Below are 27,938 nucleotides of genomic sequence, written 5' to 3'. Positions count from 1 at the left end.
TGCTCTAGTAATATATAACACTACAAATACTTGACAGCGTTACTGAAGTTTATCTAGCTTCTCCTCCCACACATCCTTTGCAGCATACCTTATCCTTTGTCACTCAGATGTCCAAAGACATTGTAAAGTTATCCTTGCTTTCTGTGAAAGCAAAATACTCAGTAAAATGAGAAGAAGTTGCTCTCTGGGTACACGAACACCATGTTACCTTCAGTAGCTGGTGAAGGTGCAGGAATCCCATATTCCCAGGGAGACAAGCAGTGAAGGCCAGTAGAGACATACACACTTGGCTGCTTAGGAAAGCAGAATTAAGGCATGGCCAGACACAGCCACCTCCCAGCTACCTGTGGATGAGGTATTTGGGTTGCAGCCTTCCCTCGGAGCTGATTCTGCGGGGTGCCTGGAAGCTACAGCAGCGCTGTACCTCCCTCAGGTGCCACAACGGGGTTGCACGGCTCCTGCTGCCACCAGGGCTGTGAGCTGGCATGGCTGTCCTCAGGGAGAGCCAAGCTTTCACGGATGCCTCCTCCTCACCTGGCCAGTTTTGGTGTCCCATGGCAGAGCATGGACTCTGCAAAACCCTGGGCGACTTGTTCCTTCCCCAAAACCAGCCCAAGCCCAGGGAGCAGCCCCTTCTGCAGCTGGGAGCCCCGTGGAGACACCATCCTTGGAGGAACCTGATCCCAGATTTTTCCTTATCTGGGCTATTCTCTTCACCCATCCCAGCTGAAAGAGCGGGACTGGCTAACACAGTAAGTAAAAAAGGAGATTATGGCTTTGAGGGCCACTGGCCTTCCTTGCTTGTGTTGGTCTCCTGCTCCAAGCAGGAGAGCAGCCGCACATGGTCTACAAGGAGACGGGGAGGAAGTTTTGGCCTATTTCTTTGATGTGGTGTTAAATCCCTATGTGGTCTCAGGAACTGAGGTGCCTGCAGAGGAGGCATTGGCACTTCAAGGTCTCACTTCCATGAAAAACTTAATTCCTTTATGCTGGAATTATAAAGTATGTATTTCTAGGGAGTCTTCTGTGACTTTGCAACATTTGAACTGGCCTGAGGCTTGGTGTGGAGGCTTAGCATTATTCCAGTGCTTCTCAAACAAATATACTCTTCCAGAGTAGGAAAGCACTTCCGTTACTTCAGAGGCAGTCTGGCTCACAGAGCTAAAATATAGTTGTGGTTATTGATTTTGGGTGAAAAAAATGGGGCCAGGCCAGAAATAGGATACCCTATATATATATGCGCTATAGCCAAAGACTACAGTATGATAAACATAATCCAAAGGGTCTTGGCATGTAGAAGGAAAGTGTTTGGGGTTGAAAATATTTTTAGTGTAAAGTTAAAATCCTTTACTTGGACATGCACAGGGAATACAGCCATCATAAGGCCTGTGCCTCACTTATTGATGTGCAATACTAAAAGGATTTTTATAATATTTCTTTCCCTTAAAAAGAATTTTATGCTTCAGAACTTATACTAACTTCCCTTAGATGTTTCGTTTAAACACCTCTCCAATATTAAAGTTTATTTAAATTACATTTTACTTTTTGAACAGTATTCTTTGACTACTTTTTAATACACACTAGGAGATCTGTGGAACCTGAACCTTCAATTTCTAAACCAGAACTAAACCCAGAATTTCTGTTTTTTGACTAAAAGAGATATTCTTCAGTTGGCAGTCAAAGAAAACTCTGGGGTTTTTTTGATATGAACTAGCACTATAGAAAAAACTTTTATCTTTCAAAATAAGTTGTGTCATGTAGGAAAAAACATGTATCATTTTGATCAATAGCGCAAATCATCAGAAAAATTAATCTGGTGATCTACCTATTTTGCAATATAATCCGAATATTTTAGAACAGCCTGAATGTACTAGTGTCCTTGTGGGATAGTCACTGGCTTCCTGAAAACAGAAGGTCCCCAAAGCGAAATATTGGTGACTGCAGTTCAATTTTCCTTATAAAAACATATAACTGATGACAGAAGGAAGAAGAGACCTAAAGCTTGTCACTCCCTTTCATTACAAAGATAAGGTTTGGAGATCGTGAATAGCATTATACAGTTTCTCTAATTTGGAAGATGCTTTGCAGGGGAACATGGGGATTTTCTCCTCCTAAGACTTTGTCAGAAGAGTACTACATGTTGTAATGTGTCCACTTTGCATTGGTAAGGAGGCAGGGAATTAAAATGTAATTATTTCCATGCTCGTTTAGTTTTTTGGCAACATATGAAAACAAGCTGATAAGGAAGAATTGACATTAATTAGGCATTACTATAAACGCTATTATTTTGCAGATAGGGCTTTAAACCACTTACTACCACTGAAATGAATTTCAAATTAAAGCCGTATTTTTAAAGATAACATTATTACTGTTCAAGAATAAAATCCTCTTCCTGGAGACATTATGGGAGTATGGCAATATGCTATTTAAAATATATCATTACCCTGAGCCTGGTTTTGCAAAGTCAGGAAATTTCGTGAACATCAACTGTTTAGCATTCATCCAAAATTTGAGATGCTTGTATTTGTCTGTTTTAGAGGGAGTGCCTCATAAAGTGGGCTGTCTTCACTCTTTTATCAAAGAAAGATAGAAAAGAAAAATCACATCATGTCAAGTTGTGTTGTGGAGTTGTGTGTCAGAGAAGCGGGGCTGCCTCCCTAGCACTGACTTCTGATGTTTAATCCTCCCCAAAATTACTTCCTAAAGATACTGTTACACTGGGCCATTTTCTTTAGCACCATTCTTCTGAGAGCCAAGTACAACTGCCCAAATCCACCTACCAAGCTGAGAGCACAACTGTCTCATACCATGGAGACTATGAATGCTTCAATATCCCTCTGGACAGCAGAGGTACATGGGAGGAAAAGGAAGGGGGAAACGATAAGAGCAAAACTATGTTATTACCCTGCAAATTTTCTATTTCATATATATCCTTCCCTTGCACAGGGAAAATTCTAGCCCTGTATCAGCAGCCCTCACCAACTCATTGCATAAAACTCAATGAACTTTGTTAAAAATAAGAATAATCTTTAAATAGACTTTGTGTGGGAAGTTAACAAGAACTTGATTTAAAGCGTGTCATTCAGTGACATTCAATTTTCTTTACTAAGATGAGGCTCCCTGCCATGAAGCACACAAGAAATAACAGCTTAGGATTTCTGATACACATAATGCAAACACTCTGTGTAGTACACAAAGTCCAGTCGCTGTCTTGATGAAACCTGAACAATGTTTCAACACAGATCTTCATATTTCTGCAAATAATTTACTCTGATAATTCTAGTAGGCTTCACATGGAAAGTCCTCAGGGATATTATATTGCGCATAGTATAATGTCTCTTAGTTAAAATTTAATCATAAATGTGAGATAGATAAATTGAAAAGGAGGCACGGTGAAGTCAAGAGCCAAATAATGTTAGTAAAATACAAGCAGAATTTATTTAAAAATTTTGGCTAATGGGCAATTTAGATCCTATGAAATGGCCTTTACTCATAGACACTTTCTCAAAAGTAACAAAAGAGTGTTTACACCTAGCAGACCCTCTGATTATTATTATTATTACTGATATAATTGGTATCATGATTATTATTATCACGAATACTAAAATGTTTAGTTTACAACAAAATATTATACATGATTGGTTTCTAGAAGAGAAATAGACAGAAACGATGGACCAAATATGCTACATTCATCTGAGTAATCCTATGATTTCAAGTTAAGATTAAACACATCTGCCTCTCGAAAGCTAACATACTCACATTCAAAGACTCCACAATGCAGGAGAGAGGATTTCTAATGAATTAAGGTGGATTTGGATTTTATCTTTTCTATTGTCATCTGCTAAATATTTCAAAGAGCCTAGAATCCTGTAGCTAAGGTCATTGTATGACAAAACAAGGTAGTTGAATTTGTATAAATTAATAATAATATTAAATGTCTAATAAAAAAATATCAAGTTACATTTTATCTATTTATTTTCTCCAAGACTATAAATGTTTTTAAAGTAGGAAGTAGGAAAAAAAAAAAGAGACTCAGCCTTAATATTGCCATATAATGCTGATTTAATTTAACCTGAAAGGATCCATCTGACTTAAAGAGTGCACTAATTAAAAACTGGGTCAGATCTTCTTTCAACTTTGGCACTTAAGTGACCCGACTTTTAAATTATTTGAAATCCTCATTCTTTCTCCTTTTTAATACTTGATACAATAGTCAGACTGAGAACAATGGGCAAAATTCGATTTCCTTTTTTTACAAGATGTTTTATATCCATCTTTAAGGAGTTTTCAGAAAAAATGACTGAAATACAGAAATCAAGATGCAACTAATAAATTAAAGTTTTTAAATCTATGAAACAAAGAAGTATAACTTTAAATTTAACGGCATCCCAGATAACACAGATTAGCAAAGCAGATTTAACAATACTGTAATTATTCTATATAGGTGTATGTTTTAAGTGTATGCAAAGTGGAGGGCAGCATTCTTTTTTCTGAAGACATATATTAAGCTAAATGAAGCATGTTCAGGAATGCTTAATACAGACCCTAGCAAATTAGAGCTGCTGAGAGTTACTATTAAAAAAATAATAAAACACCTGTGAAAAACAGACTTGCATAATACATAGCCTTGCAATCTTGTATGTACTGTACTACATTAGAGACACCCAGAGTTCCCAGGTTCATTAAATGGTATCAAATCTATTTTTATAAAGCCATTTCATAATCACATATTCTAAATTAACATGGTAACCTCTGTTCTCTTTGAGTTTTTTATCCTTACACCTTTAGAAATTATAGCTCATACATGCCTTGAACAGATGAAATTTTCTCCCTAAGTTCCAAAAATTATTCAAGAAAAAATAACATCTGTACGATAGATCAAAGAGGAGATGAAGATTTTAAACTTGATATCAGGTCAACAAAAAAAAAAAACCCATAAAAAAAATGAACTGGTGAAAAAGAAAATAGTAAAATTATATGCGCAAATGAAATATTATTGTACTACTACACAGCATGAGGGCTCACACAGAAAAAAAGAAATTGTGTACTCTGGATTACTAGAGCGTTTACGAGTTTGAGTCCTCTGTGATTTAATTAAACAGAATTTATGCCTTAACAGCATTTGTTAATCTAGGCCTTCACTCTCATGATTTTTTTCACTGACTTAAACTTTCAAATATCTTTATGATTCTGGGCTTTAGACCTCCCAAAATGTGTTTATTTAGAAAAACTGACAGCAGTTATCTCCAAGTAGTTAAACCATTATGTTAAGCCCTGCAGCAGCAAGTCCTGACCTTAATTTGTGTATGTTTTTGAGGTTTACCGTTATTTTGAAGACTCTGAAAGTTTTCATTTCAGTCAGTTTTCTGCATGGATTTGTTACATAAGGTTCACAGAAAAACAAAAAGAAATAAGAATAAAACATAGAAAATAAACATGGTGCTGAAAATGAATATGTTCAGCAGCCATGGTGTTTTAACTTACCCAGATATGCTTTTCATGAGATGGAGAGAGATGAATGGAAAAAAAAAGCACATAAATGTTAATGAACATATAGTAGTCCATTAAAAAAAAAAATCATATGATAGATAAAATAATACCACCATTATAACTATGGAAATCTTTCTAACTGGTCTTTGAATGCTTTAAAGAAGTTAAATGTTCTGGTGAAGAATAGATGCATGTTTCAAAATGAGATTGTCATTAAACTGATGTTGGCTATTTATTAGGTACCACACAGCACAGCACATCTACCATCTACAATACATATTCATGCCAAAGATCTGTAAACACAGTGAATGTGGAATAGATTTTCAAATCAAAGCGTTTTGCCTAGATTTGAATAATTTCATAATGATTTTTGTGTAACACCAAAAATCCTGAAAATCCCAAACCTGAGGATTTAAGCAAATTACTATAGAGACACAGTAAAATTGAGTGGACTACAAACTAAGGTTTACTTTTCTATGTGCACTTTACTAATATTTTAGCAAAATATCTTACAGTAATCATAAATGACCTAGACTCAGGTTTTCGTTGTGTGGGGTTTTTTTAAGTATGCAGATTTCATGCACATTGGTGACTAACATTTGTAATGGTTATTCATGCCATGCAGTATTTTAATTTGAGCAGTCATACTAATACTAGATTAGTAGCAATACTGGTATGAGTGATTTGCCCTCTAGGTAACCTATTCTTGCCAATATAATTGGTAACAGTATCTGTAGGAGAAAGCGGGATGCCATCACCAATAATAAACTTCCTTCAGCATCCTTTAATTGCCATCATAAAAAGAAAATTATATGCCTGAATGAAAACCAGACATCTCAGAATATTATATTTCGATTAACAAATGATTTACAGAGATATAAAAATGCTTGGTAGATGTAGCTGTAGAAAAATTGGGGTGAAAAGCCTGTGCTCTGATTAATTAAGAAGAGGTTGCAGACATTTCAGTGAGTTCAGGAGGGCGCTGGTTTCAAGATCTTAAATTTTGTTTTCATGTGTGTGAGATCAGCAGAACAGCTGGGAGAAAGGAGAGAAAGTGCGATACAGAAAAGTAGATGGAAACAAATGACAAATTTACATACAGAAAGTTTAAGAAAGGAAAATTAAGGAAGGAAAGGACAACGAAGGTATGCAACATAAATAAAGGACTAGAGAACTATTCAATCAATCACCAAATCTGATGGAAGTAGCACTAGAATTGAATATGCATTCATAATTCATGCTCATTTTCTACTGAGCTAACTGTAAAGACTGACTTGAACACATTTGCTGGAAAAGCTTTTAATTTTGGACCTTCCAGAGTTTGTTGAACCAGAACTCCCACTTCTTACATCTTCCTCTGAATAATCCTTTGGGTATGGGTAGAGGGAAATAAACAGGGGGATTAATTGGAATATGAGTAATTTTCGGGCAGCTTTAATGAGTTGGCAGTTTGTAGTCTCTTGGGGATAACTTAGGAGACCTGAAGGCCATTCCAGTCTCCCCCATTATAGAAGCAGAGGATCAAAAGACATTCCTTCACTTCCTGAGCATCTTGTCCACAGAAAAATAAAATACAGCAGAAAAAAATGGATCTTTAAATTTGAGCTTTCACCTTTTCATAAGAACCATTTTATCACCATTTTATTGAAGGAACACAACGATTTTCCTTAGACATATATTAAACTAAAAGTTACGTAGAATTTTTTCCTCTGCTGTGTTTTATCCATTCTTCCCTTAAACCCTAATTCTACAGTTAATCTGACAGGATATTTGCCAGCTGCATGCGTGAGGGTAGATGCTTATGGTAGATCCAGAAATCCCAAATTGCAGTAGATAGGACTATATGTGTAGACAAGGCAGAGACTGGGGCTTTGTTCTGTTTTTGTTTGATTAAAAACTTGCAACTTGTTGATACAAATATCCTTATGTTTTATGAGGAAAAGAATAAAATAAACTTGGCAAAGGATAAAAATATTATTTTTAAAAATACAAGATTTAAAAAAGTATATGAGTTAGATATAGAATAAAACATGTCCTATCAATTTTTTCATCCTCAGAATAATCTGAGTAAGGTTTAATAATCCTCTGCAAGATAAATACCCATATATCCTTACATTTGTAATGCTAAAAAAGCTCCGAGTATCTAATGTAACAGCAAGATACATTTTTAACATTGCAAAAGCTTTGATTGACTAACGATTTGAAAGATTCTTCCAGTAAGTGTTAAAAATGTTTGCTGAAGGAATTAAGTTTTAAAAAAAAATTCATCTTTATGTATGTCTCAAGGATTAGACACCGATCCAGCCAAGAGAAAACCATAGTGAACACAGCAGACAATCCTAAACTGCACATCAGAACACTGAATACCTCTCCTTCCTCCACTGGAATGAGAAAATAGAAAATAATAGCTACTGAACACAGTATTTTTTGCTAGAAAGGGAGGAAGAACTAAATGTCAGTCTGAAAGCTACTAAACAGCATCGAGTAGTTTCTCATAGATGAGGTAGGAAGGGAAGAAATTAAATGCAAAACTTGAATGTTCCTAAAGATTCAGTAAATAAAAGATTGGCGAAAAAAAGGCATCATATTCTTAAGAGCTACTGTAAAAAAATAAATCATGTACGTTTAGGATATAATGGTGTTTAATAAGCATTAAGTATACAGGAACATTAGATGGATGGCACAGAAAAAGACCTTAATACAATTGGATTCATTTTTTCAAAACGTGTGCAATTAAGAAAATCATTAGAAACAGCTATTTGTGTACTGCAGAGGACAGAGATTATTTGTAGTCACAAATACGCTATGTCAAATTCTAATTGCAGTTGCACACATAAAACCTAATTAAAGGGGCATTGTGTGGATTCAAAAGCAACTGAATGACAACTACAGCGTTTTAAACTCTTACTCCACAAAAAGTTCTGCCTAGACATTTTTTCAAGTAGCCCGTTGACAGGGCTCTACAACTTAGATTTGCCCATAAAAAAATGGAAGTCCCAGTGTTCTATTTTCTTTTACTGGTTTTATTTAAATGTGGATTACCACAAGGCCTAATTTTTGTGACTTCTTTCTATCATCTCCCGATTTTTGAAGTATATATACAAATGAAAACCAACAAAAGAAAAGGACTGAAGCATTATTAGGAATTTATCAAATTTATCAAAGGAATTTATCAACATTTATCATTCTTTTTTTTTTTTTCCTAGGTAGAAAGGAAGAAGAGTCAATTAATACAACATGCTCTTCTGTTCCTATGGAAGTTACTGGTGTTTAATATGTACATTACTGTAATCAGCTGAGACTTAACAGCATTGCAGTTCTCTCTGCAATGTTAATTATAATGCTATGAATACTAAGAATTTATTTTTACACTGTAATTTTACCTATAAGAATTACTTAGGTCTTGATTTTACAAGTCTTTATTCATGTATGTAAGCCTATGTACGTGTCCTGGCATAACAAGGCTTTTCTGCAATTCACTTGAAAGCAGGAGGCTATATCTGGCAAACAAAAACCTGTACCTGTGGAGTAAATCTCCCCAAAACTGGTTCACAGGAAAGAATGGTTTACTTTGAATTTCCTTGAAAAATATAAATCTCACATCTTAAGCTTGGTTTGGAAACGTGGAATTAATAGATTCTTGTGCAGAGTCGAATCAAACAAAATTGAAGAAAAAGTGAAGCTAAAGCTCTGCTTGACTCATCCTAACACCGCCAGATGACTAGCGTTACGACACAGTGCAGTTATTTCGTTGGCTATGAGGTAAGTAATGGTTGTTATTCAAACACTCATATTAATAAACTGGGGAATTTATCAGCTTCTGGGCTGGCATCCCATCAGTATGATCCAGGCTAGCTGACTTGCATGTAAATTTTTTTTCATGGAGATAATTTGTATTTGGGATTGCTGAGGAAGCGATGGCATAGGCCAGTCTCAAACTGTACTAGCAGCATGCACAAGGTCAAATCCACCTTCATGTGCCAATCTAGGACTACATAGCACTTAAATGTCTCTCAAACCTTGCCTTATGTTGGTGCCTTGCACAGGATGAAATAAACACATCCTCTGACATATCAGTGATTATGACCAACCATTACATACTTCTATGCAACACAGAAGACATATATGTCTTGTCTGTCTTCAGCATGCTTCCTTCTTCAGGCAGATACTTACTTGCTGCAACATTGCATATTGTTGCAGATCAAATCAAACATTACTGGCACTCAGAGCTATACTGCACTTTGAAAGACAAAGCAAGACTCTTTAGAGCTGTATTTGCCACCAGTGAGGCTTTTGGGTAAGGACGATTTGACATCACTCCTGAGCAAAACTGTGGACAAGGTGAATACAATTGATGTTCACTAGGACAGTTATAGCAAAAAGGGAAGCAAACATGGCTCTATTTGTTGATAACATTTCAAGTTTGGCTGAGTCCATTATTAAAGAAGATTTTTATAAAGGGTTCATCATATGGTATTTTAGTGAAAAGGACAGTAAAACATTTATAGAGCTTCTGTTAAGTGCCTTAATTTGCTACCTGAGATGAGGTCAGTGGGGATATGTGTTTTTAAGGGGGATACAGATTATGTGATTTTAGGCACAGTGTTATCTACTCTTTTTCTGAGGTATGAATTGTCGTGTGGGACACATGCTGATCAACTTCTGCTGCCCCAGAGGACACTATGCCTGTATCCGAACCCTCCACAAACCTTTACGAGTTGTGATAGAAACTGGACTGACCTGAAACTTCCTATGCTGGGTCCCAGCTTGGGCTTATCATGACAACCCTAAATGAATGCCAAGGACAAGTTATTGTGCACCATCATATTATTTGGTGCAAAACCACCCATGAAGGATGATTTTATGTACAGCTGGGACAGTGTATACACAGTCATGGAGAAAAGGTACCTACAAAATTCAGAATTGGAAATTAGGTAACCATTTTTCACAGGGAGGCTGATTACTCACTAGAAAAAAAGTACTAAGAGAAAAGCTCCATTCCAGATTTCAGTGATGGGTGCCTTCTAGAAAGCACATCTTAACCAAATAAAATTTATTATTTAGATGAGTGCAAATTACTTGAATCATTAGGGGACTCAAATTAATGTAATGGCGACATAGAGGGTATCAGCACCATTAATGCTTTTAGTCCTAAACTCTGAGTTTTCTTGAAGAAATTACTCATTAGGCAAACAGGCTCTAAGAGTCAGAAAAAAGGCAGAAGACATTACATACAAAATATTAACAGCTTTTGTACAGAACAAGTGAAGTGGAATATAAATGCTAGTTTAAATAATAAAAATGTAGTGCATTATTCTCTGTCACACCCCAACATCACTTATTTTCACCAAATAATGGAATAACACCCTAAATGCTCTAAATACCCCTGACATTCATTTTTTGTTTTCTAGGAGTGCATGCTCAATTTACAAATAGTAAGACTTAAAAAGTTTTACTATTCACTAGAACTGTCATATATTTAATATCTGAGAGTAAACGTCTGCGGATGATTCAGGCAACTTAAGTTCATCTTTTCAGATGATTTTAGGAACATGTTGGGTCTAATTAAAAAATTCTACACAGCTTCCTTAATTTCTCTTTGATGCCTTAGGAGAAAGACTTGTTCCTAATAAATCTACTGTAATAACCAAATGTTGGATGAATAGAGACTCTTGTTGGAGGTTTATAAATGTCTGGCATATCACTGAGACAAACTGTTAATTACATTTTAATGATGCCTAAGTAGTCAATTGAAATTGAAAGAAATTTTACATCTAAATAGCATCTTCTAAGCAAGAAGCAGGAAAACTTTGAAATTTAGGTTAATGACACTATAATCACCAGAGAGAGAATTGGTCTCCGGAATTATCATATTCTCTCATGAAACTTTTCAGAGTGGAATGTATTATTCAGTAATCTATTCTGTGCATGTAAATTGCGCTAAAATAGTATAACACGCTGCAGTGTGTTTGTAACTCCATGAGGCCAGAGCAGGGTCAATGCACGTGCTTGCTTCTCAGGGAGCAGGTGGCCAGGACACCTGGTGGACCATTAGTACCTACTGGCTGCAGCAGCTGACAATTTGAAACATCATGCTTCTTCATCCCTGGGGCAGGGCCATCCTTGCTGAATTACTGATGAAGTTGAATACATTAAAAAATGCGAAATTAGAATTTTAGCATTTTAAAGTATTTCTCACTTAAGAGAGTAATTCAACTGAAGAAATACCATGGATAACATTTTAACAGGAATTTGTCCTTTTATAATAACTTCTATCCAATTTCAATTTACTAACTCAAAGCTAATTGCAAACTCTGGTGAGTTAATGAGTACTGTGAGAATATGTCGATCGCAGTGATGAATCAGACCTCTGGTTTCATGTCAAGGGGAGAATCCTTGCTTTCCTGCACCAGAACTACCATTGAACTGAAAGAGAAGTTAGCTGAGCTGTTAACAGGGCTGAAAGCCATTTCATTTGACTTATCTGTGTAAGAGAGAAACACAAGTTCAGTATATGGTATTATTCCTGCTTTACAGAAAAGGGATTTAGCTCTGGGATCACTGTTTTATTTTGTTTTTTCTTTCCTAAGGAAGTGAAAAAGCCAGCATAAAGAAAGCTTTCCCAGACCCGAAACGTAATACAAAGGAGTGCTTCCCCGCTTTAGCCTATCCTCTAACTATCCTTCTGGTGGGCCTGGTTCTCTTGGGGTTTTATGTCCTAATCCAAACTAGCCATAGAAATCCTTACAAGGTGAAGTGCTCTGCTCTCTCTGTTCCAGAGACTGGGCTCGCTGTCTCTGCAGGGTTTGTAGGGCCTGTTTAGCAGTGAAAAGGAATCAAATGCTTGGTCTTAAATCTTACTGTTACATCACGAGATAGCAAATGATTCTCAGACTTCTCTTAATAGCTCTTATAAAGACCTCATACACATTATTATCATCCTTAATGTTACACAGCATAGTATTCTCATTTGCACTACCCAGATCAGTAATCTTGCAGCTACTCTATGTATTTGAAGGCTCTACTTCCAGAGGGAGTTATGCGTTGTGAACTGTTGGCAAAAAGGAATCTGACCTACTGAGACAAACTTCATTTAAATGACTTTCTGGACTGTTTCAACTTAATACTTTCCAAGGTAAGACACGCAAATACCTGACTGCATTTTTTACAAGGAAATGTTAATTCTATTACACCCTATTCATAGCTTGGCACCCTGATGACTATCATATACATGAGATTGTACTGAATTATCTCTAACACAAAATGTTACATTTTTCCCATATTACAGTTCCTCTACAACTATATAATATACATATGTAAACTAGCAATGTATGTTAACCTTTCTCTGATAGTAACTTAAGAGGAATCTTAAAAGCAGTTGTAAGGATTCCAAAGTGAGAAGCTATGAAGACAGACAAATCTAAAGGAATTGGGAAAAAATTAAAAATCTTCATGACGTAGGTATATAACATATACTTAGGATAAATAGTATACAGTTCAGACTAGATGAATAGTCATAGCCACAAAGGAAAGATTCCTTTCCTTCCACCAGAGAACATTTTGATTATATCTAATCCATAAAGAACCAAGGACAGACAGACACAGGAGAAAAAAAGGAAAGACTTGAAAAGCAGAAAGCATGGAAAAGTCTAATTGTGTGAGATCAGACAGAAGTCTAATAACAGATTACCTGTACACCTACTATTTCCAGACCCAAAACTTGGTAGCCACTGTCATATATGAAATAGTCATGTCATGTATGCAGTAGTATGTGTCCAGTCTTACGTTATTTTATCCAGTTTAAGGAACTAACATATGAGAAAGTGAACAAAGCAAACACATTTGTCCCTTCAAAGTGATTTCAGTACTGTGGTACCTTCAGTCCTCAGAGCTGGAAGATAAATAGGGACTGCAAAAAATAGGCTGCTGAAAAATCAATGATATTCTTTACAAATGATAATGACAGTCTCAAAGATGCTTTCTAGATTTAGTAAAAAGGCATAGTAATACACTCTTTACATCCATATATTTCTAAATGACTAATGAGTGATAAAAATGTATAGATAAGAAATACAGGGACATGACTCATCAACCGCAATATCCCTGTGAATGTTATTGTGAGTTTCTTAATTGAATTTAAAACGTTTCTTCTCTCTCAGCTAGCACAATGACTGCTTCTCTATCTTTAATTGCTAAATTGAGGCTGATTTAAATGGAACACTTACATTTGTACATTACATGGATGTGTATATTTAAAATTATATTTCATCAGGAGCTTGATATGAAAGTAGTGATTAAAATATTCTACATATAAATTTAAAGAGAAGCTGAAACATTATCCCTAGATTCTTTGGATTAGAATTGCAAATTCTCTTGAAACTTTGCAAAGGAACATTAAAAGACTGAAAGAAACCTGAAAACCCTACAAATTTTAAAAATGAGGCTTTCAGAATCCAAATAATAGTACTAAAATTAATGGTTATAGATGAAAAATAAACCTGTTTGTTTACAGAATGAATTTGCAAAGTCATTTTTAAGTACCAACTTTTTTCTCTGACACCCTCTAATTACACTGGAACTGTGATGCTGCCAAGAGGTTTCTTTTGTGTTTGTAGCTTTATTTTAATAGTTCTCCTTAGCTCCTGGCAGCTGCTATGAGTCAGTGTGCTGGTTTTACAAGGAGGTGCACCGAAGACAGCATTAAATTATTATATAATTTATGCGAACAAAAAGCTAGGTTGCCATTTACTGGCAGGCAAAAAGAAAGTGAAGCTGCTAGGGTTTATGGGGAGCCTTTGACTTTTATAGACAGAAATAATCATGTGTTCAATAGATAATGCAAAAAATCTTTTTTTCCTTTCTGAAAAATCTATGTAGTGAGTCATTAAATGCCTGCCTATTTTTTAAGAATTGCATGGAAGGCAAACGGCACAGAATTAATGACAATGTGAAATAGAAAATGTCTCTTTCTCATAAATCTATGTTCTTTCACAAATGAAACACTATTGTACAATTGACAGACTCTAAATATTTTTCCCTACATTTTATATGCAGCTTTAAAAACTTTTACACTGGAAAAAACCACGCTAAGTGGTAAACTGCCACAGTAGGTGGTCTTGCTTCTCATTACACGTCTGCGTAAAACCAACACAAAAACTGACATTTGAATCAAGTTTGAGCCAATGAAAGTCACACAAAAAAGGTACTCACTTTTTCTTTAGTCTTCGGTCCTTTTCTGCTTGGGTTCCAAGTTTGCCTAATCCCAGAGATTCTTGAGCTGCTGCCTCTGTTTCCATGTAACCTCCTGGAAAACAAAACAAAACAAAACAAAACAAACCCCACTGTATTTTCCCATGGCTCTTTCCTAGTTGTTTCCCTCCTCAACCCTTCAATCCTGCTCCCACCCGCCACCATCATCTATGTTTGTTTCCTTAAGCCATGACATCTGGTGTTTGCGGAGAACATCTATCACCTACAGAAGTAACTTCTGGCAAGTGTGTACTACATGGAAAAGAGTAGAAGTAGAGGCAAAAATTGTTTCCTCCTCCTTGTGCTTAGCAGAAATGTATGAGAAGAGCACCCTGATCTCCTTTGCCTATTTTTCTTTGCGTCCTAAGGCTCAGTCTCATGGTCCTAAGTAAGCAATTCCCTCACCATTTTTTAATCTTAGTTGGGAAATGTACAAATGAAAGTGCCTTCTCAAGAACTGTATCATTATTATTGACATAATGCAGCATCACTTAGTGTCATAACACTAAAGTCTTAATTTTGCTCTTGTAGAGAGTCTCAGAGTCTTTGATGTTGTTATCCCTGCAAATTCCCAAGCCAGAGATGACACAAAGAATCTGTCAGAGAAGTAAAAAGCCTCCTAGGTCTCCCTGGAGGTGTCTTGTAGGCACCTAATTCCTGTCAAAGTCATGGGAACTTGAATAACTTGCATAGAGTGACAAGGGAAGCTTGCAGTAAGCAAGGACACCTGGCCCAAAATAAAATCATATTACAAACTAAGGACATGACTGGTATTGTATGATCCATGCTGATCATACAATATGTCCACTAACGTGACTTTCCTAGTGCAGAATTGGAAAGATGCTCTGACTTTTTTATTGCTGCCTGGATTCAAGGAAGAAGGGACCTGCTCATGGAGCTGTCAGTACAGTCTCCTGGCTCTGGCTCCACGCTGTCCTCTCATTTGCACATGTGTGTGTGCAGACAGAGGGGCTGCAGCACTTCTTTGAAGGCTGCTTTCCTCCTGTGCTGCTATTCAGAACGTGTGTAACTGGCAGAAGAAGGAAGACCACAGTATGGTAAATGTTGGTGCTTGACTCCATTTGGCAATGGCAACTTCTTATTTCTCAGCTACAGACAGTGAACAACTGTAGAGTGGACACTGGCATAATTAAAGCACAGTATAAATGAAAAGATTTATATTCTGATTCATTGATTTTAACCATAAAATAACGCGTAAATGTTATATAGTGAAATATCATCACAGCCTTTTACAAGTCACATTTACATGCACATTAATCAAGTGAGAACAAAACCTACTGCTGTATCGTGTTTATGACATTAACTTAGAAAAGCCTGGTTTTAAGCTGTTCTTTCAAAGCAGGTGTAGTTTTAACACTCCTGCTTGTCTAGACAGAATTTTTCTTTATTTTAAAGAGGATACTACTTCTGCAAGTCTCAGAATGAGAATGATACCTCTAATCACAAATGCAGAAAACAGGAACGTGTACTTTGCTTTACTTCATCTGCCTTTCAAAGTTTTACAGAATATCTCATGAAATGTTTCTTGCTCACTCTGGAGGAAGTTTTTAATTTAGCAAACTGCTGTATGAATATATCACACCTTTCTGAGAGAGCAGCTCGCAGTATGTTAGATAGAGATTGTATGAGTGCAGCGCAATGAGGGTTTATCACAGATTGGAAAGTATTCTTGGCATAACGGACTTCCCCATAAGACAAACACATCTGGCCCTTTGAGTAACCCAGGGTACATTGTATTGGATGTGGTGATTGTGCCTGTCAGTATCTTAGGCATGCAGATGGCCACGATAAATGTTTCCTAACAAGCTGACCTTTGCATACACCATACAGATCAGCTTGCCCGGGCAGAGCTAAAAATCCCTGCAATGTACTGTTTGTTTTAGGGACTAGAATATTTAAAATGTAACATGGGAAGAATATGTAAGTGTCTAGTGTGGTATTCCCCAAGTGAAAGACGACTGGATAAGTTTAAAATCAAACAAATAAATACATTAAAAAAGAAACAAAGGGCACTCGTGCTCCCTGTAACATTTCTATTCCCTTCTCCAATAATTAAAAGAAATCTTGAAGAATCTAGAAATCTTGAATCTTGATTCTAAGAAAGATCTCCTAAGGCATAAATTTGCCTTTGAACAATAACACAAATGGTTTAGCAGAGATGGTAAAAGTAGCAAATTATAAAATAACGAAACTCTGGCAACTTTAGCAGTTGAAAACTAATAATTTCAGAGTTTTGCAGGGAACGCAGAGCAATGAAATCTTTTGGATGATATCCTGGCTCTGTTGAAGTTAGTGATAAAACTTTGGAGGTTCCAATACTGCTTCTTAAACACAAGTATATATTACATGTGATTTTAAAGATATCATAGAATTAGTTACAGAAGTATTATGTGTACTTCCAGTGTGTAATATCACTGGGATCCCTAATATCCTCTGCACTGACATGAACTTTTAAAGTGCTGCTTTAAGCATAATTGTGTGCATGTGCAAATATGCATATAAGAAAACAAATTAATGCTTCTGAGGCTCAAAATTATGTTTATTACCTCTTTAGTATTTGATGTGCTATTGAAGAAAAAGTATTTTCCATATTCAAAAATACAAGAAATATGTATCTATATCAAATTAGAATGTTTAAGCAAGGAATTAAATGAGATTCTTTTATTGATTTTGCATTATAAATTTAGGTTATGAAAACCATACAAATATACTGCAGTGCAGTAATGATAGGACTTACTATCTAGATTTCTGTGGTATAGTATCTTACTATAAATAGAACTATTAATTATATAGCTGCACAAATAGCGTACCTGTCATGGAATTGATTCAAGTTAATTGCTATTTTTAAAATTTTGTTTTGTCTTTAAAGTACTGCCATTGAATGGAAACTGCCACTCAATATTTGTTTTTCTTTTGGTATCTTAAAAATTAAGATGAGAAAAACTACTCTATAATTCAGCTGCTCAATGTCATTTCAATTTCTAAAAATATTTTGCTCCCACTTTTTGGTCAGTTAAGAGTCCCACTGTTAATTTTATACATGCTTGTAAACTTAGTTTGGTTAATTAAAATGTGCACTATACTGAAATCTTTGCTGTTGAGCTAAAGGATGGAAGCCACAAAAAATTTCATTTAATTGCAAAGCTTCACTAATATCTTTTTGCAATTTCATGAGCTAGTGTTGGGAATTACAAATAGGCTTTATCCAATTATACATGTCTTATTAATCATGGTGGGTATTATTGAGAAATCAATCTATTGCCAGATTACATTGCTCTTGAGATAATCTTTAAAGTTGTTATTTTATTTTTGTTCCACATTGCAAGGAACTGCAGGGAAGACCAACACATTTATTACATCTTTGTCCTCTATGTTCCTGAGTTACTGTGAAATCATAGATTATTATGCATAAGCCATCAGGATCAATAAAATTGGTTTTATGGAATGTAAATGTGAATTAATAATGCAGTGTAAAGTTATAAAATTCTCCATCAGGGCAGATGGTGACATGCAGGTGTATTTGAGAGACTCATTTAATAGATTCTGAAATACATTAAACTATGAAAAAGATTGAATAAATCAGTTTTATTCTTCCCATAGTGAGAAAAAAGGGAATTTAAATTGCGATTAGAAATCAGTTATTTTTTTTCAAGAACACAAGGTTCTCACAGGCAGAGAGGAGAAAGGTTGGAGTATAAATGGAGAATGCTCAGTTATTTGATATTTCTCTGAAAATTTCACCTTAATATTACCTTATTTTATTCTGTAAGATGTTAGTGATGGTTTTGTTAGGTGTGATAAAGACATGTTTTAATACGAATTTAGTTTTTTAATTTCAGGCTTACATATTGCTTAAGCATTTACAGTTACTGCAAACCCTTAAAATTCTTTTACAGGTGTTATATGGTCACCATGGCAGTAAAACTTTAGCGCCTCACAAGCTGGTACTATGTGACATCTTCGTGACTAGAAAAGAGCTAGTATTTCTGTTTTACTGACACATCTATACCAACTTGATGCTTGTGTTGGCATGTGTATATATGCTAATCTTAATCTAGCTAAGTCAGATAGCCTAGCAATAGAGACCACAGCTAAGGATGTATTTGCCCATCTGGGCATGCAGACTATGAGCCTTTGCTGAAGACTGTGACTTCACCTTCCATTGCTTATGCTACCTGAGGTAGTTAAATAAAGTTATGCTGTGACTGATTTTTTTTTTTTTTTTTTTTTGCATGTGGTATAGACATATCCTATGGAATACCACAGAGGAAAATTTTTACCAGGAATGAATTAGACTAAGGTCTTGGCAAGGGAAAAGGGCAGAAGTAGGAAGAAAACAAAGCATTGCCGTGAGCATCACAACTAATTGAAAGAGTATGGTGAGAACATTCAGTGATAGGCACTAGCAGACATCTATGGACACACTGAAATCTGAAAAGCAACTACACTTACTTGCAAGGAGCTTTCATATCACATAGTTACACCCCTTATAGTGGTTTATTACTTACTACTTTCTCACCTGCTCTTTATTTTGGTTATTTGAGAACACACTGTTAGCAGTTTTACTGTAATTCAAGAGACTATTGAAGCAATAGGTTCAGTGAAGAAGATGACTCTAGTAATTTGTGCCAGAAGTCTCCTTTCATTTGTGTTACATTTATAGCAAACTCCTGATAAATATAGTGGCTGATAGCAATGAAGTTTAATGGGAAAGTTCTGCCAGACAAAGAAAAATAAGCAAATTGGAAACTGAAAAGCAGCAAAATTAAAAATGGAAAAATGACTGTGAAATGGTGACCTTGGCTTGTTACCACTAATTCCTTACTGAGCTGTCCAAGTCGAGCCTTCTCTTTTTTACCGAACAAACGTCCTATTGAAGACTTGATTCCTTTCTTCTTGGGAGCTTTATGCAGGGAGTCCTGGCTGCTACTGACACTGCCAAGACCAATGCTTTCTGGCTCCAATGAAGCAGGCAAACTACTACAAAATGATAATAAAGAAATGGAATAGATAACGTGTCAACATTTGCATGTCATTTTTTACTTTCTTCTGAGCAGCTCTGCAAACAAATTAATTGATTATACTTCAGTAATGATCTCCGAACAAGTGAAACAATCACATCTTCTTCGTTAAATGATTTAGCAACATGTAGAGCAATACAAGATCACATTTTCTCCATCAGACTGACTGGATCTTATTAAAAAAAAAGGCTGAAAATAAATATTTTTAATTTGCTAAGAACAATTGATGAAAAATACAGGAATCAGCCTGCTGTTTGTCTTTCTAGGATTTGCAATATCACTACTTTTAGTAGTGATCAAAACTGTACCTCAAAACAGAAATATCCAGCATGTATTTTAGCACTGACAAATGTTCTCAGGGTCATGCAAGAGAAAAAGGGTAAGGCTTTCTCTCTCATGGCAGGGGAAACAATTACCAAGAAGAAACAGGAAGAAATCAGGTCATTCTGGAATAGTGAAACAACAACATGATTTAAAAAGAATAATACGTGGTAAAACTGTGAAGTACCAATTCATGTTACAAACATCTTACCTTCTGGCATCATTGTGGTATGAAGAAGGAAGGGTATGAGTCATTCTGATAGCTCTGGGTGTTGGAGGAGGAGAAGTTTCACATTTGATTGTGGCTTTATCTTCACGCCCATCTTCTTCAACTACTGCAATCTGGGGGAGAGAGACTCCATTGAGAGCAGATTAGCTTTTCAAGAAGTTTCAACATATGCTGCACGAATTTGTCAAGTGAACTGAAGCATGTATAGTTTCAAGTGCAATTTTTTTAACAAATTGTAAGGGTTCTTATTTTTCAAAGAGGCTATTGGGAAAGAGTAATTGCCTAACTATGGCAGCTTAAAGTACGTATTTGAAAAGAAGAGAGATTACACTTGGATAAGAAATTCATTCCTTTTATGCCAAACAGGTTGATCCAGTAAAGGTCTAAACATGAAAATAATCTTAGATGTGAGCGGGTCTTTTGCATTAAACAGGATTCTTCAAGTAAAAGTTTCTCAGGGATGTAAGGGAGAAGGTAAATACAGACATAAACAGGACCACTCTCTCCATAGCTTGTTAACCGAATGGTCAGAATGCTTGAAAATAAACATGAACAAAAAGGAATTTTGTCACAGCATATAATGATTTATCTTAAATACCGTCTCCTCTCATGGAAAGATACATCACATATTCAGTGCTACTTCTGTAAACAACTTTATATTGCTCCAGAAGATTTCACGTAATCTGACTCTGGTTCCTCCAGCAAGAAGAATGGCCAAAATACATTTGAAGGTAGTTCTTTTGTATCCAGACTTATTTTTTAACTATTCCTTTAAGTTTGTGCTCTAGAGGCTACTACTCCAAGGTATCACTGGTGGGCCTTGATTCTGTGGCTTAGCTGTGACCCCTGCAAGCCTTTCCAGGTAGGATTAAAATTATTATGTTCAGGAATCGAACAAAAAGGACCGGAGGGGATGCAGTGGCTGGCAAGGAACCTGGTTATCTGAATAGCAGAGGAATATGATAAATGTGCTCTTTCACAATTAAAAAAAAATTTCCAGTATCATACCTTTCTCCGATGTTTCCTTAGGTCGCTTGGCTTAGATTGGTAACAAAAGCAGCAACAACAAAAAAAGAATCATTAATAAATCTTGTCTGAGCATAACAAAATGCCACACATTTGTTCTTCTCACATTCAGAAGTGGGAAGCAGCGATTTCATTAATTTAGTACTATGCATATTATATACTAATTATACACTTGGTGTCATAACATAAGATAACCCCTGACAAATACGCCATTCTGGGAAAGCAGTTATTTTTTCAAAACTTACAATCATCTCCTTCATTTTCATAAGCTTAGCAAAGAATAGGACATTGCAGGCTTGTAGCAGCACTTTTTATTTTTGGAGTTTTCATATAAATCCTTCCACTACCCCCAACACAGAGATTTTTTTTTTTTTTTAATCTAATATTACAAATGCATTGGTGTCTCACCAAGGATAAACACAGAATATCATCAACAAATACCATATCTGAAAAGGGTGTCTTTCTCTCCAGTTGTCCCATATTGAAGTGACTGGCACTTTCAGTCAATTCACCCATCTTCTGTACTGCAGCATTATTTGGCAGCAGAAGGCTGCAAGAATGTGTCTTGTTCGACCCCCTTTTCATTTTTATTTTTGGTAGATGTCTCATTCATTCAACGAAAGCTGAAGATACTCTGCAGAATTTATTTACTGCATGGACCTGGGCTGTGGAAACTCATGCAGTACTGCTCCAGCCAACCCCTACAGGATCATTTGGCAATTTGGGCTCTAGAGACCAGACCTCTACAGAACTCTTCCCAACTCAAAGTTTCCACTTAGAGGATGTCTGATAGCCTGTTGTGTCTGTCCCCAGCCAGTAAGGAGGAGATATTCAACACTGAACTCCCGCTGAAACAGTGCGGGGCAGAAGTGTCCTGAAATGGTTGATGAGGGTGAGCAAAGCTGTGGGCTGTGCTGCTGAGCGTGCGGTGGGGTGCTACTTCTACAGCTTATGATATGTCAAGTTCAACTGCAACTCATACAGACATATCCATCTGAGCTTTAGCACAGGTAGAGCTGGATGCCAGTGAGGCCATGGCAACCTGAAGTGCAGAGGCTATGCTGTCATTTTGGATTTGAATCTGATGAACCTACTGACCCAAAGCTACTGTGTTCAAATCAAGGCAACCAGGCAGTGCAGGTGTCTGCTGGAAGATCAGTTTAATCATTGCCATTTATCTGTAGCCAGATTGCTGGTGAAATGGAGCCAAACTGCATATTTGGGAAGGTGCTGCTTTGGTGAAGTAGGTGGCACCACGGCAGCCTGCACACCCACCTCCTCCACAACGGTCTGTGCCACCGACGTTTTCATTTCTGCTGTTCAGCAGTGGGAACTGGGGGCAGCAAAGAATTGGTGCCGCAGTCTGCCACAACTGCCAGCCCTGACCTCCTCTCTGCTGTCTTTAGTTCCCAAGAAGGCAGCAAACACCATCCTAAACTGGGAGGGGTAGAGGTGGATACAAGTAGTTGTCAGTTCCCAGGAAAAGGGAGTACTCAGCTAGATGATGGTAGGCAAAAGTCCCTACTCCCAGCTGAGCAGAATGAACAGCCAGGCTCCACTCCCAGCTGTTCTTAGCAACCTTCTCGGCTAGGAGAGTTAATTTCTGCTTTCTGGTTGAGATCAAGGGTCATTTCCCTTCTGCTGCGAGGCTCCACAGGGAACCAGTGCTGCTGCTTCCCAGGAATGGGCCACAAGGGGACATTGGTGATGTTACGATTATCAGAGAAATAGCAAATAAAAAATGGGGTTACACATATCCTGTTCTCCTCCCTGTATGCAGAGATCAGCAGAGTGGGCTGCTTTGATTCTCTCCTAGTGCTTAAAGGGATGAATTCACCCAGGCTCCAAACTGGATTGTAGCCCACACTGAACACTGAGCCCTGCGTCTGCACTCTTATCAACATCAGAGCTGTACATCTTGGATACGTTGACACATACTACTTTCACTTGCTTGACTGTTGCACTGTTTCTTTTTGTCCAGGACCAAAATTAAATTTTTTGCAAATCCCTTTTCAAATTAAACCAGACATTTTGGAATATGTCCTCAAAGGTACAGTAATGTTAGAAATGCTTTGCATGATAATTTGATGGCTTGGTATCTATTTATGTGTGCTGCTTGTAATGTTGAAATGTAACAGTTAAATGAATTATTGGAAAACAAAGCACTTATTTCAAGTGCTTGATGTACTGTCATGAAGAATACATACAAAATGCTGCAAGTATAAAAGAGTATACCAAATATGGAAGTATATCCAAATGATCATATATATGAAGCAGCAGAAGGTTTTAATGTCTTCTAGACATTTTCTGGAGGTTTAAACTCAGCAATAGTCCCACAGACTACTGTGTAATAACTGTATTACTTCAGAGCTTTTCATTAGTAAACATTTTTTACATATAAATTGATTACAGTAATTCCAGTGATCAGTTCTGTTTCTTATTAATTCCACTGCTGTGGAATGTGTGCTGTGTGCTGAAGACCCTTGATCCTCAGATCATTATGTCCCTGGTGAATCATGCAATGCTCAAAAACACAATAACAAAACCCCAAACCACCCAAACGTCCACATTCTAGGGAATTTGCTATCTGTATATATGATGAAGAGGTGAATAAAGAAATAGAGAGATGAGCCATTCATACAGTGAAACGATGAAGTATTTAATACTAGAAATATCACACCTAAAACTGGCATCACACAGTTTCTTACCAGCGTCATAACCCCCATTCTGTCCATCTCCCTGGCTGGACTGCGAGGGGTGAGTTTAGGAGTTGAGTGTCCGCTGGGAGGAGATGAGCTTGCAAGTGACGATGCTGTCACCGAGCCAGTAATGGATGTACCTTGGTGGACTCTGGCTAGATTTAAGCCTTCCAGACTCACGCTTGCCACTCTGTTCTCTATCTCTTCGGCACGCAGTTCCGTTGACTCTTTTTCTTCTTGGATTAACCTTATTAAATAAAAGAAGGTGGTTGTATTTGTCTCTGCATACCCCAAAAGCAAAACTAAACAATGTTTCCTTTCAAATGAGATTTGAAAGTAAAAGAAAACAAAGACGAATATCATAGATCAATTCCACAATAATATTGAAAAGGGTATTTTTTAATCACCAGAATTATAAAGTTCTTAATTCCTCCATCCTCAAAAACTGTTTGAAGAATCTGCCCAACAACAAGACTTGACGTATGACATTTCAGGAAGATTGGTTCCTTTGCAAAGGATACAGTATAGGGGAGGGGGGTTAACGATCCGATTTACCATAGGAAACTAATTCCAATCTTAAGTTGGCTTCATCTGATTTTCTGTTGCTAAAGCACAAACACAAATTTAAAGTCAAATGAAATTGGGCCTTTAAGAAGGGAATTGCTAAGATAATCCATATTAATAAAACACGAGAACATGCAAAACAAATTGTCCGTTTCATCCATACAAATTGATGAAAAAATGACAGTTGTTTCTAAAGCATTGAGTTTTTAAGTGAATTTCATTAAAATAGCTCTTTTGTTAGCAACAAATGTAAGCTTCTTAAACATATATAGCCTCAATAGGATGCTTCTACTGGGTTCTTTAGTTTTGGTTTTTAATTGTGATTGCACCTAGAATGAGAAAATGTGTTTAAAATAAAACATTCGTTTGTAAGTCCTTTGCCCATAAACCCATGTTAGAAGGAGTCTTTTTCTGTGAAGAGGAGGAAAAAGTATGAGAGATCAAGGTTAAATGAGAGAATAAAAAGTTTGGGGAGGCTGAAACTGTGAACCAGGCTTTTCTGAGTGAAATGAAGCAAGTACAATAAATGAAACCACAATAGATTGAAAATAGAAGCCTACAAATTCCTGTGCTGTGATAAATCTTCTTCCCTAACATTCATTTCAAAATTTCTATAAAATGTCTACAGTTCTTTCTGAAATGAGGCGTGGCAGAAACTTAAAGGCAAATATTTTGAAAGGGAATTACAACAATCTTTTTCATTTTAGTAATTTAAATTCTGAATCATCCTGTATAATAAAACAAATCTGAGGCAAAATATGTTTTTAATCTCTTTTGATATCTCCAATCATTTGATAAACCCTTATAGTGTTTGTCAAGAAAAAGAAAAAAACCCAAACCAAGAAAATGTGAAATGCAATACAGTTTATAAGACTATCCTTGTAGAACCATTTTTCCTGAAACATATTAAAAAAAAGAATACAAAATTAGTTACCTGGTTCTTTAATGACGACGGTGATGGTAATGAAAGCCTATACTTCAGTATAGCTTAGCAGTAGGGGAAATAAACTACTCTCAGTGGACCTCCAGTAAAAATGGCTGTATACAATGTGCACCCTTGCTTCCTTTTTGAGATAAAACTGTACCTAACATCTAAGTCAAGATCCTGTGTTAAGTAAAACAGTGATCTGATTCAGGGTGGCACAAATAATATCCCACTGTGTCACCTGCAGGTACAATTCCTTGAGAAAACCTTTTACTGTATTACATAATTACTTGTTAAATTGTCAAAATGCTAATATTTTTTAAAAAACCCTATATTTGTTGCTTCTACAGCTTCCTGAATTGGTCACAGTGCTGACTTCTTTGTAATACCAGAAAATATGGATAAGGTTCTGTCTTTTACATACTGTTATAGGTATATGTTATAGTTATACTGTTATAGGTAGATTTACCTTCCCAACAACAAAATTTCTCTTTGACTCTCTATCTTGACAAATGTAATAAGAGGTTTGAGAAAATCGCATCCGAATGAAGAAATTCTGGGATTAGTGAAAATGCAAAGCTGTAGATCTATAACAAAAAGTCTACCCCTGAACAGAAAAGTTATTAAAATTCAATATATTCCAATAGAGTTCTACCTTTAAAGTTACCTTGCTCAGAGAAAGACTGAGATCTGGCAAAAGGTAATCTGGTTTTGATTATATTTTTAACCACAGTCTTTCTGTCTACAGTATTACCAGGAAGTCACTAATACATTTAGTAACATCTCCTTCATCTCCTAGAGAAACAGTCACTGAGAGGATGTTTTTCATACACCAAGTTTTTTTAAAGTTACCCTTCCTGAAAAACATGTAGGAATGCTTTAAGCCTAAAGTATGGTTTCATTTGTAAAAAACACTTAATTAAAATATGTCATTGGATTCTCTATCACTCCATTAAATTTGCACAGAAATTATTAAGATACATTCAATTCACCACCTATTTCCAAGCACTACAACCTAACTTGGAGCATGAAAAATCACATTCTATGCCTCCATAGAAAATCAAACCCATGTCTTAGAAAACGTCGCTTATATGAGATGTAACATAGAATCAATTACCAGAAGAAAGCATGAAGAGCACTGAGATAAAATATTTCTGATAGGAGATCATTAGTAAGTGGAGTCATGCAGAACAGTGTAAAAGACCTTGAAAAGAGAACTATGAATAGTGATCTGTCAAATTTGCCATGTGCTAGCCTTCTCTAATGCATTTCTCTTTAATTGGCCAGCAGTTCTTCACTTGGAACATTTTTTGAAAGAAATTTCTATGGTTAGGAAATGAAGATGCCATTGTTATCTTCACACAATCAATAACTCATATGAAAAGCAGACACATTATCAATCCTTTAAATGTACAAGTGGTTTCCTGATTGTTATGAATGGTACCTGAAGTCATGCACTAAAAGAAGCTTGAAGTTGTAACCATAGGTGCATCACAGCTGCCTCAGGCTCCATACCTGATTTCTTTATTGATTGCATCTAGCTGCTCCTGAAGCATCATGGCCAGAGTCTGGGCATCGGAATGGCCGCTTGGTGACAGGAGGTCCATGGAGCTGAAAAGTGTTTCTCTATCATCGTCATCAATATCGGACATTTCAGTGTCGCTTTCAAATGGATGGCTGCTCAATACTCCAATCTGCTGGGTCCTATTCCACTCATGATCTCCAAGTGATTTTACCTGAGCAGGAATTAGGATGTATATGGCTTATTCCATGGAAAACAACTGCAAAGTTGAACTTCTATAAAATGGGAAAGGAAAGCAACTAACATTTAAGAATATTTATTCAATTATTAATTCTCCATTAATACTTGCAATATTACCATAAATGATGTAAAGTATTTTCACATAATTTCTAATGCTGTGTAAAATTAAGCATCAGGAAAATTTTCATAAACAAATACCCAGAAAAAACGGATAGTCTAGTATGTTTGAACTTTGTTATCTGAACTTCAATCTTTTCTGCCTTCATTTTAGTACAACAGTACTTTTGTTTGAGCATGTATAGAGCATAAATAGAAAAATCCTGCTATTTGGATTGGGTTTTCTTGTTTGGTGGGTTGTTGGTTTTGTTGTTGTTGTTGTTGTTTTCTGGAAATATGCAAACTGTAAACTTAACAGCCTGAAATACATTCTCTTTTCAGGGTATATACGAGAAGAAATTGGGGATTAACCTTTGGTTCATCTCTGCGTACTCCCATCCGGCCTCTTCTAGGTCGCCTTATCACTTTAGTTGACCGATAGTCAGACTGGCTATCAACCAGGGAGCCCACAGAATACCTCAGCTCTGCTGATGTGTCAAGGTGAGGCCTATAAAAAGAACCACATAAGTAGACT

The 27,938-nt window shown here is 36.3% G+C and overlaps 1 protein-coding gene across 3 annotated transcripts in view; it reads right to left on the bottom strand.

Moving 5' to 3' along the window:
- Positions 1 to 27,938, bottom strand: part of PPFIA2 (PTPRF interacting protein alpha 2) — a 333,148-nt gene that overhangs the window by 17,029 nt on the left and 288,181 nt on the right. For 2 of the 3 annotated variants that reach the window (XM_050915647.1, XM_050915655.1), the window contains 7 exons: positions 27,776 to 27,911; positions 27,061 to 27,281; positions 24,066 to 24,303; positions 21,340 to 21,369; positions 20,314 to 20,444; positions 19,586 to 19,740; positions 14,701 to 14,794 (listed from right to left, as the gene is read on the bottom strand). In XM_050915647.1, coding sequence (XP_050771604.1) covers positions 14,701 to 14,794; positions 19,586 to 19,740; positions 20,314 to 20,444; positions 21,340 to 21,369; positions 24,066 to 24,303; positions 27,061 to 27,281; positions 27,776 to 27,911 — 1,005 coding nt within the window. Of the gene's footprint in view, positions 1 to 5,484; positions 5,494 to 14,700; positions 14,795 to 19,585; positions 19,741 to 20,313; positions 20,445 to 21,339; positions 21,370 to 24,065; positions 24,304 to 27,060; positions 27,282 to 27,775; positions 27,912 to 27,938 lie in introns of all 3 variants that reach the window. The other variant, XM_050915641.1, reaches the window with a different exon arrangement.

The sequence above is a fragment of the Gymnogyps californianus genome, chromosome 1 (genome assembly GCF_018139145.2).
Source record: "Gymnogyps californianus isolate 813 chromosome 1, ASM1813914v2, whole genome shotgun sequence".
Classification (NCBI taxonomy): Eukaryota; Metazoa; Chordata; class Aves; order Accipitriformes; family Cathartidae; genus Gymnogyps; species Gymnogyps californianus.
The sequence above is the reverse complement of the archived record's forward strand: the minus strand, read 5'-3'. Positions and strand labels throughout refer to the sequence as shown.